Genomic DNA, 14,059 nt, shown 5'->3' with positions numbered 1-14,059 from the left:
TTTTTTTTAAGAATACGCTTTTTGAGAATTAAAATTTGACATAATGAAGCCTGACTCTTTTTTTCCGGTCGGTTATAGCCAATTCTCATAAAATTGGGAGTTACTGCCTTGATTAATGAAAAGATAAAGGCTTTTGCTCAGGTATAATTTCATGTATTGAGTCACCCCCTTCCTTGTTCTTTGAATTTCTCGACAGTGTTTAAAATGAAGAAGTTTAATTTCCGAAAAGTTTTGGATGGCTTAACTGCCTCCACCCCTGGCAGTGGTAGCAGCAGTGGCAGTAACAGTGGTGGTGGGGCTGGAAGTGGTTCCGTACATCCAGGAGGGACTGCGGGGGTTCTCAGAGAAGAGATCCAGGAAACCTTGACTTCAGAGTATTTCCAGATTTGCAAGGTAAGTTTTGAGTTGGCATAAGGCCTATTATTTCTTTATTACACTGTTGTGGGGAGACAGAGGGAAAAAACACACCAGAGACTAGAAATTATTGCGATGCCAGCATCAAAGTCTGGTGCAGAAAAACCCTGTGGACAGGTCAGTTTGAAATAATAAAGATATTTTGGGCATCAACTCAGTGTCATCTTAAAAAGCGATGATAGTTTCAAGGGGAAATAAGCATGTATAAATAGTTGAATTTGCAAGCATTCCAATAGTGGACAATTTTTTTTTAAATATGTATAAGTAGAAAATTGAAGGAGAAAATAGTCATTTGGTTTCCAGGGTTTGTCATTCAGAGAAATTGTTATTTCACTGTTCAGTATATAAAGACAGCTATTAGTGTGTTTCTAGAATTAAGTAGATAAATGTCTACTTAAAAGGGTCCAATGGCATTGATTTAAATTTTTGAATAAAAACACTCTCAGATTGATTCTCAAACCTTTCATAAATACACAAACAAATGCACAGGCTTAATACCTGGAATAACTTGTAATACTTGTAAGAACTCAAAAACAGCCAATGTTCTGCTTTAGTAAGAAAATATTTTAGGTAGTTATACTTTGTTGTTAATGAATAAGCAGACAGTTTCTCATGAGGAGGGAAGATGAGAATTTACAAAACAAGCATTGTGTTTATGCATAGAGATATTGTTATACTTTCTGAATTAAGTGATTTATAATTTTTACTGTGCATTTTCTGGGTTGCCTTGGAATGTGCTTTTAACCTATATGCAATAAAAAAGTTACTAAGTCATTCATGTGCTACAAATGAATATAGTTTTATAAATGTGTTTGACTAAGAAGAAATAGAAAACTTGTGAAATCACAGAAATTAATTATGAACTATTTTGACACTTTAACAAAAGTGCTAAAAAATTATTCAGTGTTTTTGTAGTAAATGATGTATAGTGAGTTTCAATCATTGCCTTAGCCTCTATCTAGCAGGATCATTATAAAAACATTAAATCTTTAGTTATTAGTTTATATAAAAGCAAGTTTAGGTTTGATAAACAGATTAAATTTTAATCTACCCTGTGAAATTTGTATACAATAGTGACATTTTTTCCTCAATGGGAAACAGATATTCTGTAAGATTAGGGGAGGGCTTAATAGTAGTCATGAGATGAATGTGTAAAAGTGTCCTGGAGGCCAAATTTGAATTGCTATATATGGAAATTTTGCCCTGATTTTTATTATTTTTTTGCCCTGATTTTTAAATCTTTGACATATTGCTATTTTCATTATCAGATTCTGCAAAAAATTTACAAATTCAGTTTGTAGATGTGATAATGATACAGGAGAATTTTAGTGGATGTAAAATTGATACAGAAAAGATAGACTACTGAAGCAGAATGGCATTGGGTTATTGAGGTTATAAGGCTGGTAGAGAAAGTTTTAAATACAAAAATTTAAATTTTCAGGGAAATGGGTAAATGCAAAAGAAGAAAATGGACTAGTCATCTTTCTATTTATTTAGACAAGAGATAGACATGGGATGTGGCAGAAGTTAAATACATACTAATTTAAAAACATATGGCATAGTAGGAAGAGTATTACCCTAGGAAACAGATAATTTGTGTTTTATTTAAAGCTCTGCCACTTATAATCTTAGGCAAGTCATTATCTCCTTTGAGCCTTGATTTCTACCCTTGTAGGATAGAAATAAGTGTTTCTACTCTCCTTAACTAAAAAAAAAATATTGGGAAGATCAGACAAGACAATAAAATGATGGCAATGTATGAATGGAAAGAGTAATAAAATGTATATGTTATTTTAAAGTTTTTGAAATCACCTGTTCATAGTAGAATGAAAATAACCAGTGGGTTATAATAATATTAGGTTATGATTTTCAAAAAAATTATAGAGATTTAAGCTGTGTAACCTGTGCACTAATAGCATTGAAGTATTACTAAATGCAGAAAATATTATGAGCTAGTATTACCTATGGTATCTTTGGTTAGGAATATAGTTAATTTTAAAAAGTAGTTATATGACTGTATTGTAGATTACCTGATCTATAGTAAAATATATAAAAATGGATTAAATTTCAAAATTAGAACTGTTAACGAAATGGGGACTTTTTCTAGACTCACTGATTAAATGTGCAAAGAACATTCTATTCTGGGTACTAAGGAGTTGGCATCTTCTGGATACTTTTACATTATTAACATGGCCAGAATTAAAATATAAATCTAGACTCTGCTCTTTTATAAACTATCCTCCTCTTTATTATCTGATCAGTCATCAAATCTTATCTATTCTGTTGCCTTGCTATTTCTGAAATTTGTGCCTTTTTCCATTCCACCAGTACTTATTCATTCCATTATTTTTTCATTGGTATCTTGAATTCACTTCCTAATTGATCTCCTCACTTCTTATTTTACCTTATAATATTTCAGTTTGTTATAATAATAGTTATTTTGAAATACAATGTTAATTATGTCATTTTCCTGCCAAAATTCTTATAGATTTTTCTAGAGTTCTGATGCTTTTCAAACAAAAGTCTTATATGAAGCTCCAGCAGATAATATCTATTGAAACAAATAAATGTGATAGTTTATTGGCACATATTTGTTTTATAAGTTATAAATTATACAGCCAATCAATAATAATTTTGTATTGTTTTTATAACACAATATCATCCATATATAGGTAGTAGGGTATTAGTCTTAAAAAGTTAAATTATAAAGCTACATAATCATAAAACCTTTGTAATCAATGATACACACACCACTACCACACACACACACACACTGATCAAAACCTCAGAAATGACAGAAGCAGCTTTGGGTCAAGGTCAGCAAAAAATAAGTTAATTCATCAGGTTACTGTAATCTGTTTTAAGTACAGTATGTATGCATTGGAGTGCCCATGTTTTTCAGGTATTTATGAAATATATGAACTGTCTTTCCTGAACTTGAATTCTATGAAACACATTTTAAAATCACTGCTATATATAATAAATTTGAAACTGCGTGACTTGATATGTATACAGTTCCTTTTAGGAGAGAACTTCCATTATCATTTCCTTGATTCCCTAGTAATGCAGTATTTCCTGAAAGCATCATATTTTCTCATATTTAAATGCTTTTACTCAGAACAGAACGCCTTTTCCAACTTTCATATAACTAGAGAACTTACAGTTACCGTTTACCTCATACTTCAAACATCAGCTTTAAGAGACCAACTCTGACTACTGCCTTCTCATCTGTCCACCAGGGTTATTTATTCCCCTCTTTTCTGTTTTCCTGTATCACCTAGCATATACCTATAGTGTGGATTTAGCACCTTCTTGTAATTAAAAATATTTTAAAAAAATCTGTCACTGCCTTTATACTATGAACTCTTTGAAAAGCAAATATAATTTTTTCTTTTCTTTTTTTTTTTTGTTTTTATTGCCTGTCCACTACCTAGCAGGCTAATTGTCCTTAATCTCTCTAAGAGAGATTTTCAAGATGACCTGAGTCTTACAGGATCAGAATCTCTAGGGATGGGTCCTAGGCCCTTACATTTTTTTAAAAAGGCCCCGTGGGAGATTCTGATAGTCAATGTTGAGAACCATTATATATAATAGGCACTCAACATACTTTTTAAATGAATGAAGCATTATATGCAAGGTTGGTTGATTAATTGAACACAGTTTAAAATAGAAGGCTATTAATGATATATGTCAAACATTTAAATATACATCATTTTACAAATCACTTGGTAAATGACCAAGATTTTTGTTGCATATTGATTCTCTGATCCGAGTTCTGTATGAACTGCTATTCCATAAGCCAACCCAAATTCACATGTATAATTTTCAGTTTTAGTTTATATAGAGTAAGAACTTACATGCTTTTGAGGCCAACCAAATGTCAAATTCTCTAGATTATACAGACAGTCATGTATTGTTTAACAGTGATACATTCTAAGAAATGCATTCTCAGGCAATTCAATCATTGTGTCAATATCATAGAGTATACACCAGGTTGTTGTATTGGATACTTAGACAATTGTAACACAATGGCAAGTATTTGTGTAACTAAATCTATATAAATATAGAGAAGGTCCAGTAAAAACACAGTATAAAAGATAAAGAGTGGTACACCTGTTTAGGGTACTTACCGTGAATGGAGCTTGCAGGACTGGAAGTTGCTTTGAGTGAGTCAGGGAGTGAGTGGTGAGTGAATATGAAGGCCTAGAACATCACTGTACACTTTTATACAATGGGCAGTGCAGAAAGTTCGTTAACATAAACATCACCACAAACACATGAGTAATGCATTGTACTGTATTCCTATAGTATCATTGGGCGATAGGAAGTTTTCAGGTACATTATAATCTTATGGAACTATCATTATATATGCAGTCCACCACTGAATGTCATCACACGGTGCATGACTGTATATGTGTATATATTATATATATATTTTTCTTAATCCCTGTAGTTAACTGACCCACACCTAATTAGGCTGGGAGCAGGAGAATGTGGGTATTTTATTTATTTACTTTTGATTGTTTTTGTTTTTTTGTAAGTACACTCTGTTATGAATATGGGCATTTTAGACCGTATTTTACTAGTTTTATGCATTTAGTGAACCATTTATATTCATCTGTATATTTAATTATGTAAAGAGAATGAAGAGTTTTTCTTTAGCTAGGAAATTCATTAAGTTAAAATTATTTTAGAAAGCTACATCTGTAAGATATCCCATTTGACCTATACAGTAGCCATAAAGCAAGGCAAAGAATGTGTCAATATTTTAATTTTCCTGAGAAGTCATTTGAAGCCAGAGAATTTAAGTGGTATCCTAGGTCTTCATGTTGGTAAGAGACATAGCTTTAACACTCTGTTCTTTAATTCTTAATCCATTTTTTTTTTTGCTTCATCTTCCTTATATTTTAGAAAAAGTAATAATATGACAAATTTCTCAAGAAACAAAGAGATTTTGAGAAGGTAAAGATTATTCTATTTACTCTTCCTTCAAACTATCTTTTCCTCTACCACTACTACCCTGAACCAAGCCTCCAATATCTCTTGCCTGGACTACTACTCTATAGCTGAAGTGTTCTTCTTGCTTTTACTCAGTCTTTGCCTATAGTCTTGATATGTAGAAGAATTCTTTAAAATTCATATCATATTTCATTCCTGTTCAGAACACTTCCCACGGCTCACATTTTTCTTAAAAATAAAATCATAAGTCCTATTACATTTTACAAAGCCCTAAATGATTTGGCCCTTGAAAAGACTTTATTTTCAACTGTGGCTTTCTATTATTTAGTCTCCACAAACTACGTTAGCCTTTTTGCTGTTTCAGAGACATGAGTGCTGCCTCATGGTTTTTGCATTTGCTTTTCTTTTTACCTGAAATAGTCTGCTCACTACATTCCCAAATGATTACTTACTTCCTTCACTTTACTTGCTTTTCACATTTTTCAGTTCTTAATTCAATTATTACCTTCTCAGAGAGGTCCTCATTGACCACTGCTCACCCCCTTTATTGTCTACCCTTATCCTGATTACTTTTTCTTGGTAACATTTAAAACTATGTGTTATTAAATTATATATGTACATTTTGTTTCTTTCATTAGCATTTAAACTGCATGAAGGCAAGGCTTTATTTTGTTCTCATCTGTTTGATGTGTAGAGCAGTACCTGCCATACAGAAGGCAGTCATATGTTTTTTGAATAAATGAATAAAGAAGAGTAAGGATGCTGATAGCGGTATGGTAAGAGCAAACTAGATGTTATTTTGAGTAGCTCCTTAAAGATACTTTTATGAAATATATTTTATATTATATAAAGGAAATCATCTAGTGAAAGATTAAAACCACTTTAGGAATGTGATATTTAATTTTCAAAAAGATGTGGAAAGGAAAATTATAGAAAGATTTAGTTAAATTTTTATTGAGGGACATAGTAGGCACATTCCTGTTTCTAAATCATCTTTGGGGGCAAAATTCAGAAATATTAGATTGATAGTGATGAACACGTGGGATATTCTAGACTAGACATAACAAAATAGACAAAAATAGATAGAACAAAATGACATAATCCCTAAAGCACTGAATGAACTCAAGTTAGCCAACTCACTATTTCTAAACATTTATAATCTGTCTTTATAAATGGTAGCGATGTCAGAGACAACATGTAGCTAACTAGTATAATTTCTGTTGGGAAATGGATTTATAATCATTATCTTTATACCAGACATAATATCATATTTTCCCAAGTAAATACTTATAAAATCAGAAACAGGTATGGCCTGCAAAGAGTTGGGCTTTCCAGGACACTGGAAGCTGAAAGGAGATTAAGTGCCCAGATATTCCTGAATACTAGGTCTGCCTTAAGATTTCCATTGTCTCCACATCCTCTGATTTCATATCACTTGACTTGAGCTGTTCTGTAACTAGTAAAGTTCTACATTTCTGGAGTTTTCATCCATAAAAGGAATAATAAAAGATTCTCTGAGATGTGTAGACTTGTCTCATTTCTATACTTAGAAACTGGTAGAACAAAAGGTAGTAAAGTTGATGCTGTAGGATAACTAATCATGGATACAGCATCTGACAATGACTTTATGCTCTTGTCACCAAAAAGGACTGTTGAGGATGGGCATTTTAAAAAATGGTAATGGAGGCAAACCAGGAAGAATTAAGTTACCTTTTATAAGATTGATATGTTTATAAGCTTAAGAACCAAAACAAATAAAAATTAAAAAAAAATTTTAAGATCCAGAAATGAAAGCTAGATTGTTTGGTACCCTAGGCTCCCTGCTTTGCTTATCATGAGACCATGAAGTTGTAGGGGCAGACTCAAGTAAGGGGTTGTAGACATGTAGGAAATAAGTTTATAGATTTTTAGAGTAACCATAGAGAACAATCCTATTTTCTCACAAAAAGTCCTTTGGTGCTAGTATTTGTCAGCAAATTGGGTTGTTGGTCTCATTTAGTATATCTTAATATGAAACTAATTTAAATTACATAATTTTCAAGTATGTTTGCCAATAGGATCATTGCTAGTGGTTAAACTAAATTCTCATTTCTTAAGATTTTAGTGCATTTCTATAGATAACCTTCTCCTTTCACTTAAGGATGTGCCTGTGTGAAAAATAATGGGATTAAATTTCATAGTTAACTTTTAATAATAGGGTGATTATGTTAGTTTCTTATTATAATTATATAAAACTACTTACAAATTAGTTTAACAGCAATAACTTTGACTATGTCCATAAAATCTCACGTAGAAACCCTGCTTTCACCTTTTAAATTAAGTTTTACAGTAGAACCTCTGTAAGTTGCCCACCCAAGAGACAATAACTCATTGGTCAACATATGAAGGTGGTTAACATAAGAAACTAGGCCTACTGTACTAATATGTACATGTAGTGCATGTCTGATCTATGAAAATTAGGTTACCTTGAGGTGGTCAATGTAGGGAGGTAGTCCACTATGGAGGTTCTACTGTATTTCTTATAAGAATAACTTTCATCTTTTTATTCCTACTTCAGTGTCAAAATAGGGATCTTTATAAAAGCCTCTTTTTGTAGTGACAGTTATTTTCTTTATAAATTTAAAAAAGAGGATGACTTTCTTAATTCTTTTTAATATTTGAAATACATCTAACCTTTTAATTATATAGTACACTGGTGTTTTTATTTAAAAATATACTATATAATCTTTTAATTGTATAGTATACTGGTGTTTTAAGTATACTGAGTGATCATTAATAATTTTTGAGGTAATAGTAAAATTTATGTATAAGGACTGGTAGAAAATCAGTGACTAAGTTTTAGAAAAAACAAAATCAAATCATATTTAAAGGATTTAGAGAAAGTAGTTGTAAAAAATAGCATGTAATCTTCTAAAAAGTACCCAATAGGCCAACTATGATACCTGGGGAGGGTTTGGTTAAATAAAGCATTCATAGTACTGAAGGAATGCAGAAGGAAGGTATTTTGACATGTTTATTGGTCAGAGGATATTTTGTTTATTATGAAAATAGCAAAATCAATATCTTATTACCACACGTGCATTTTATAATAATTAAATTGATCTTCCCTAGTCCTCTTCATAAAAAAGGAACAAAAAACCTGATCATTTTGTAATTGTGATTTTAGATGCAAATTAAATACCTTGATTTAGAAAGTAAAGATTAATAGCTATTTAGAAAGTGAAGATTAGTAGCTAGAGAAAAGTCTTATATTTCTGTTTTCTCTTCTGTTGTAAATTCCAATGACATTAAAAATCAGATATTTTGCCAAAATAAACACAATAAAATTAGTCACATGGACAAAAAAATTGATTGGATTGGTTAATATTAAGTCTAATTTGTTCATTGTTAGTTGACTACAAATCTGTGTATAAATCTACAAATCAAAAACGTTTGAAAATCTGTAGTATACAGAAAACTGAAACTTTAGATTGAGTCTTACAGTTGAATTAAAAATTGATGTTTATGTAATATACATTGATCAAAATCAAATCCAGTTTGTGTGAGAATTAGTCATTTTCTTTTTTCTTTTTTTGCCCACACCCCCTTGCTCCTTCTCTGTCTGATCTCCCCTTCCCCCATCCCCCTATGTCATTAAGTGTCATTAATTGTCTTCATATCAAAGTTGAATACATAGGATTTTTACTTCAACATGTCAATATGTTGTTTATCATATTGCATCCTTATTCATCAGTGAAATTTGTCTGTAATTTCCCCTATATAATAATATATTTTTTCTAATTTTACTATCAGGGGTATCCAGACTAAGTAGAATGATTTTGAAGTATTTCTATTTTTATTGTCTATGAGACTTGGTGTGATCTGCTGTTTTTTTTTAGAAATTATTTTTTTACTTTTATTTATATATATTAGTCATCTATTTTTTTAGACTTTGGTAAAAACATAAGGGAAAAAAATTTGTTTGCTATTTGTATTTTGTGTATTCTATAACAAACAAGTAGTAAATGATTATGTATTCAAAAAAATTGCACAGCTCTTATTAAAGCTATATTGATAGGTACTTTCTATTTTGGTTGCTGATACAAATGCTATCTTTCTTTCTCTAATATTATTTTGTAATTCTTTTTTATATAGGAATATAATTGATTTTGTATAGTTATTTTGAAGTTAGCTACTTTGCTGAATTTTTCTGTTGTTTTTGGTAACTTGCAAGTAACTTGGTAACTCGGAAGTAATGAAATTTGTATTTTTTTTTACAAACTATTGGGATTTTTAAGTTATCATAATTGTACTAGCTAGGATCTTCAACTTTACTAGGAGTGGTGGTAATGAGTGCACTTATCTCATAATTGTTTTGTAGATAATGCTTTTATTTCCTCATAAAATTGATATACTTGTCCCAATGTTATCTTCAATGATTATGTCAATGTTTTGCCTATAGTTGATGTTCTGTAAATATTCGTGGAATAAAGGAGCCTGAAAAAAAAAAAAGAAAATGCTTACAGTTGGTAAACATTGATCAGGTGTCCTCAAACTATGGCCCGTGGCCCACATGCGGCCTACCTAGGACATTTATCCGGCCCACTGGTTCTTTTTGCTGCAAATACCTGTCCTGCTTAGCAGCCAACTTGTCCTGGGGCCCACAGTCTGGCCCTCCAACGGTCTGAGGGACAGTGAATTGGGCCCCTGTTTAAAAAGTTTGAGGACCCCTGAATAGATTGAAAATATAAAGCTAGCAAAGAAGACAAGGAGAATATAACAGAATAATATGAGGAAAACTCAAGAGTAGAGGCAGACAATATCAAGCTTTCTTTAGAAACAATATTAAGGAATAGAGAAATTTAGGCATATCTCTTTATTGCAGGGAATTCAAGGATGGTAAAAACAATTTCAAAGCAACAAGCAAAAACCACAAAACTGTAGAGACAATGGAATTAGACTAAGAGGAAATTGATTAGGATAAAAATACTTTTAGTAAGGTGATGGATATAATTAAGGTTACACTGCAAAAGAGAATAGAATGGGTAGAATCAGTACTGAGAGCAAATGTAGATTATGTGTGTGAGGAGTTGATTTTATATAAAAGAAAAGTGATGAGACAGTCAACAGTGTTCTTTCTCATGCACCGGTGTAAGTTTCAACTTGCTTGGCTTACCAGTGTTGCTGGGAAGGCTTCATTTGCTTCTGTTTGCCTAGAATTTGTTTTTTGATATTTGTGTATCTCAAAGCTTTCATAATGATCCGTGTGTGGTAAATTCTGATGTCATTTTGGTACATGGTGGGTTGTTAATGGAGTTAAGCAACCGAAAAGCAATTGAGGCTACCAGAAAGGGAAAGATAGGGTGAGAAATAGAAGATTTGCTTTTTAAAATAGTAAAAGGTGGGCACAGTGGCACATGCCTATAGTCCCAGCTACTGAGGAGTCTGAGGCAGAAGGATCCCTTGAGACCAGGGTTCAAGGCTGTAGTGTGCTACGATGGTTAATAGCCACTGCATTATAGTGTGGGCAACATAATGAGACCTCATCTCTAAAAATTAATAAATAAAATGAAATAGTAAGGGTATCTCTTTTGGATTTTTTTCTTAATAAGAGTACATATTTTTATTAATAAAAATTGTGCTTTATCTCCTTCAGGTATATAAAAATAGGTGCTTCTGCTAGGAGATTATATTTGTGTCCTATAGCTGCTTCAACAGTTACCAAAAGCTTATGGATTTAAAATGACATAGTTATTATCTTTTTCTTCTGAGGACAGAAGTATGAAATAGATGTTACTGGACTAAAATCAGTATGTTGGCAGGGATGCATTCCTTTCTGGAGGCTTTAGGGGAGATTTTGTTTTCTTGACTTTGCAGCTTTTAGAAGCTATTCACAATTCCTTGGCTGGTGGCCCCCTTCCATCTTCAAAGTCAGCTATGGATAATTGATCTTTTCCACATGTCACCACTCTGACATTGACTTTCCTCTCTCCCTCTTCCACATTTAAGGATATTTATGATTAGTTTGCGCTCACCAGAATAGTCCAGGTTAATCTCATTTCAAAGTCAGTTGATCAGCAACCTTCATTCTATCTGCAACCTTAATTGCCCTTTGCAATATAATCTAATGTTTTCACAGGTTCTTTGGGGCTGTTATTCTGTTTACCACGAAGATGTTCATCACCCTCACTAGTTTTTGTTTTTTATTTATTTTATGAAAAATTTGAAACATGTGAGAATGGAAAGATAGCATAATGAACCCCCAGTTTCAATAGTAATCAGTTTTTATATTCTAGCTCATTTATATTTTCTTATTTACTATTTTCCCATTTCATTAACTTAATGCAAATCTCACACATTGCACCATCTCATCTGTAAAAACTTTAGAGGTCAGATGAGGACTTTTTTCTCCTTCTTGCATTTTGTAATATAACCCCAAATACCATTATCACATGAAGCAAAATCAACAAAATTTCCTTGTATAATCTATATACTTAATGATTAAATTTACTATCATTCTCTTTTATCCTTTGCTTACATTAAATTTATATCTTTTTGGCTAAATATCCTTTATTCTAAAATAAAAGAACTTGGAAAATGTCTAAAAAATTTCTTGTCACAATTTAATTATCCTAATAAGTTTAATACTCTGTTTGGGACTATTAACATTCCAAAATAACTCTTAAGTCACAGTTTCTCTTTTAGTCACCAAATACTTCTGGAAGGAATTAAAGAGTGTTTAATCTTGTTCTGCTAAATATAGCTATCAAAGAATTATCTTCAAATCAACCTTTTTTGTTCTCTGATAAATGATACTCTCTGTGGTGGCACCTGTGGTACAGTGGGTAGGGTGCCAGCCCCACATACCAAGGGTGGCAAGTTCAAACCCAGCCTCGGCCAAACTGCAACAACAACAACAACAACAAAAAGTAGCTGGGCATTGTGGTGGGTGCCTATAGTCCCAGCTACTCAGGATGCTGAGGCAGGAGAATTGCCTAAGCCCAGGATTTGGAGGTTGCTGTGAGCTGTGATGCCATAGAACTCTACCATGGGTGATAAAGTGAGACTGTCTCAAAAAAAAAAAAAAAAGATACTCTCTAATTCTCTTTACAAATTTTGGGGAAAAACAACTAGTACTTCTGGCTTTCTTAAAATTTATTTTTTTCTTGATACATAATAGATGTTTATACGTTGAAGGTATATGTGATAATATACTCATAATTTGCAATACTCATATTAGTACAATTGGGATATTGATTACCTTAAATATTTGTCTTTTCTTTATGGGGGAAACATTCAAATTATTCTCTTCTAGTTACTTTGAAATGTCCAGTAGATTACTGTAAGTTATAGTCACCTTACTGATCTATTTAACAATAGGTCTTATTTAGTCTATCAGACTGTATATGAATTTGAATCCAATCAACCTATCTTCAAGCCTCTCTCATCACCCAGAGACTTGCCAGCCTCTGAGAACCACCACTTTACTGTATCTTTATGAGGTCCACTTTTTTAGCTCCCACATATGAGTGAGAACATGCAAAACTTTATCTCTGAGCTTGGCTTATTTTGCTTAACATAATAACTTCCATTTTCATCCGTATTGCTGCACATGGCAAGATTTCATTCTTTTTTGTGGCTAAATAATATTTCACATGTATATATAAGATACCACTTTTTTTTTTTTTGAGACAGTATGCCACTGGATAAAGTGCCATGGCATCTTTATAACTCTCAGCAACCTCAAACTCTTGCGCCAAAGTTATCCTCTTGCCTCAGTCTTCCATGTAGCTGAGATTACAGGTGCTGCCACAATGCCTAGCTTGTTTTATTCTGTTTTTAGTGGAGATCTGGGCTTGCTGCTGCTCATGCTGGTCTCGAACTTCTCAGCTACCTCAGCCTCTCAGAGTGCTAGGATTATAGGTGTGAGTCACCACACCCAGCCACCACTTTTTCTTTATCTACTCATCCACAAATGTACATTTAGGTTGATGCTTTATTTGACTAATGTTAGTAGTGATGCAATAAACATAAGCATGCTTATCTTAAATCCATTTTGATTTGGTATTATTAGATGGTGAGAGATAGGGGTCTAGTTTCATTCTTATACACATAGCTATCTAGTTTTCCCAGAACTATTTATAGAAAGACTTTCCTTGCCCCTTTGTGTGTTCTTGGTGTCTTTGTCAAAAATGAGCTGGCTATAAATAAATGGATCTATTCTTGGTTTTTTAATCTGTTGTATTGTTCTCTCTGTTTGTTTTTATGCCAGTTCCATGCTGATTTGGTTGCTGTAGCTTTGTAGTATAATTTGAAGTCAGATAATGTGATTCCTCCATCTTCATTCTTTTTGCTTCACATGGCTTTGGCTATTCTGGGTCTTTTGTGATTCCATACATATTTTAGGATTGTTTTTTCTATTTCTGTGAAGGATGTCATAGATATTTTGATAGAGATTGCATTAAATTGGTAATTTTTTTGGGTAGAATTGTCATTTTAACAGTATTTTGCAGCATGAAATATCTTTCCCTTTTTTGGTGTCCTCTTTCATTTCTTTCATCAGTGTTTTATAGTTTTCCTCCCATAGATCTTTCATTTCTTTGGTTAAAATGATCCCTAGATATTTTACACTCTTTGTAGCTATTATAAATGGAATTTCTTTCTTGATTTCTTTTCTTTTCTTTTCTTTTCTTTTTTTTTTTTTTTT

At 32.3% G+C, this 14,059-nt stretch overlaps 1 protein-coding gene across 3 annotated transcripts in view; it reads left to right on the top strand.

The window, feature by feature from the left end:
- The first annotated feature begins 204 nt into the window (after window positions 1-204).
- STXBP5L (syntaxin binding protein 5 like) overlaps window positions 205-14,059 on the top strand; it is a 327,805-nt gene continuing 313,950 nt past the window's right edge. For all 3 annotated transcript variants that reach the window (XM_012808413.1, XM_012808415.2, XM_012808414.1), the window contains exon 1: window positions 205-393. In XM_012808413.1, the coding sequence (XP_012663867.1) occupies window positions 205-393 (189 nt within the window). The remainder of the gene's footprint in view (window positions 394-14,059) is intronic.

The sequence above is a fragment of the Otolemur garnettii genome, unplaced genomic scaffold (assembly GCF_000181295.1).
Source record: "Otolemur garnettii isolate 467f Iridium unplaced genomic scaffold, OtoGar3 scaffold00089, whole genome shotgun sequence".
Lineage (NCBI taxonomy): Eukaryota > Metazoa > Chordata > Mammalia > Primates > Galagidae > Otolemur > Otolemur garnettii.
The sequence above is the reverse complement of the archived record's forward strand: the minus strand, read 5'-3'. Positions and strand labels throughout refer to the sequence as shown.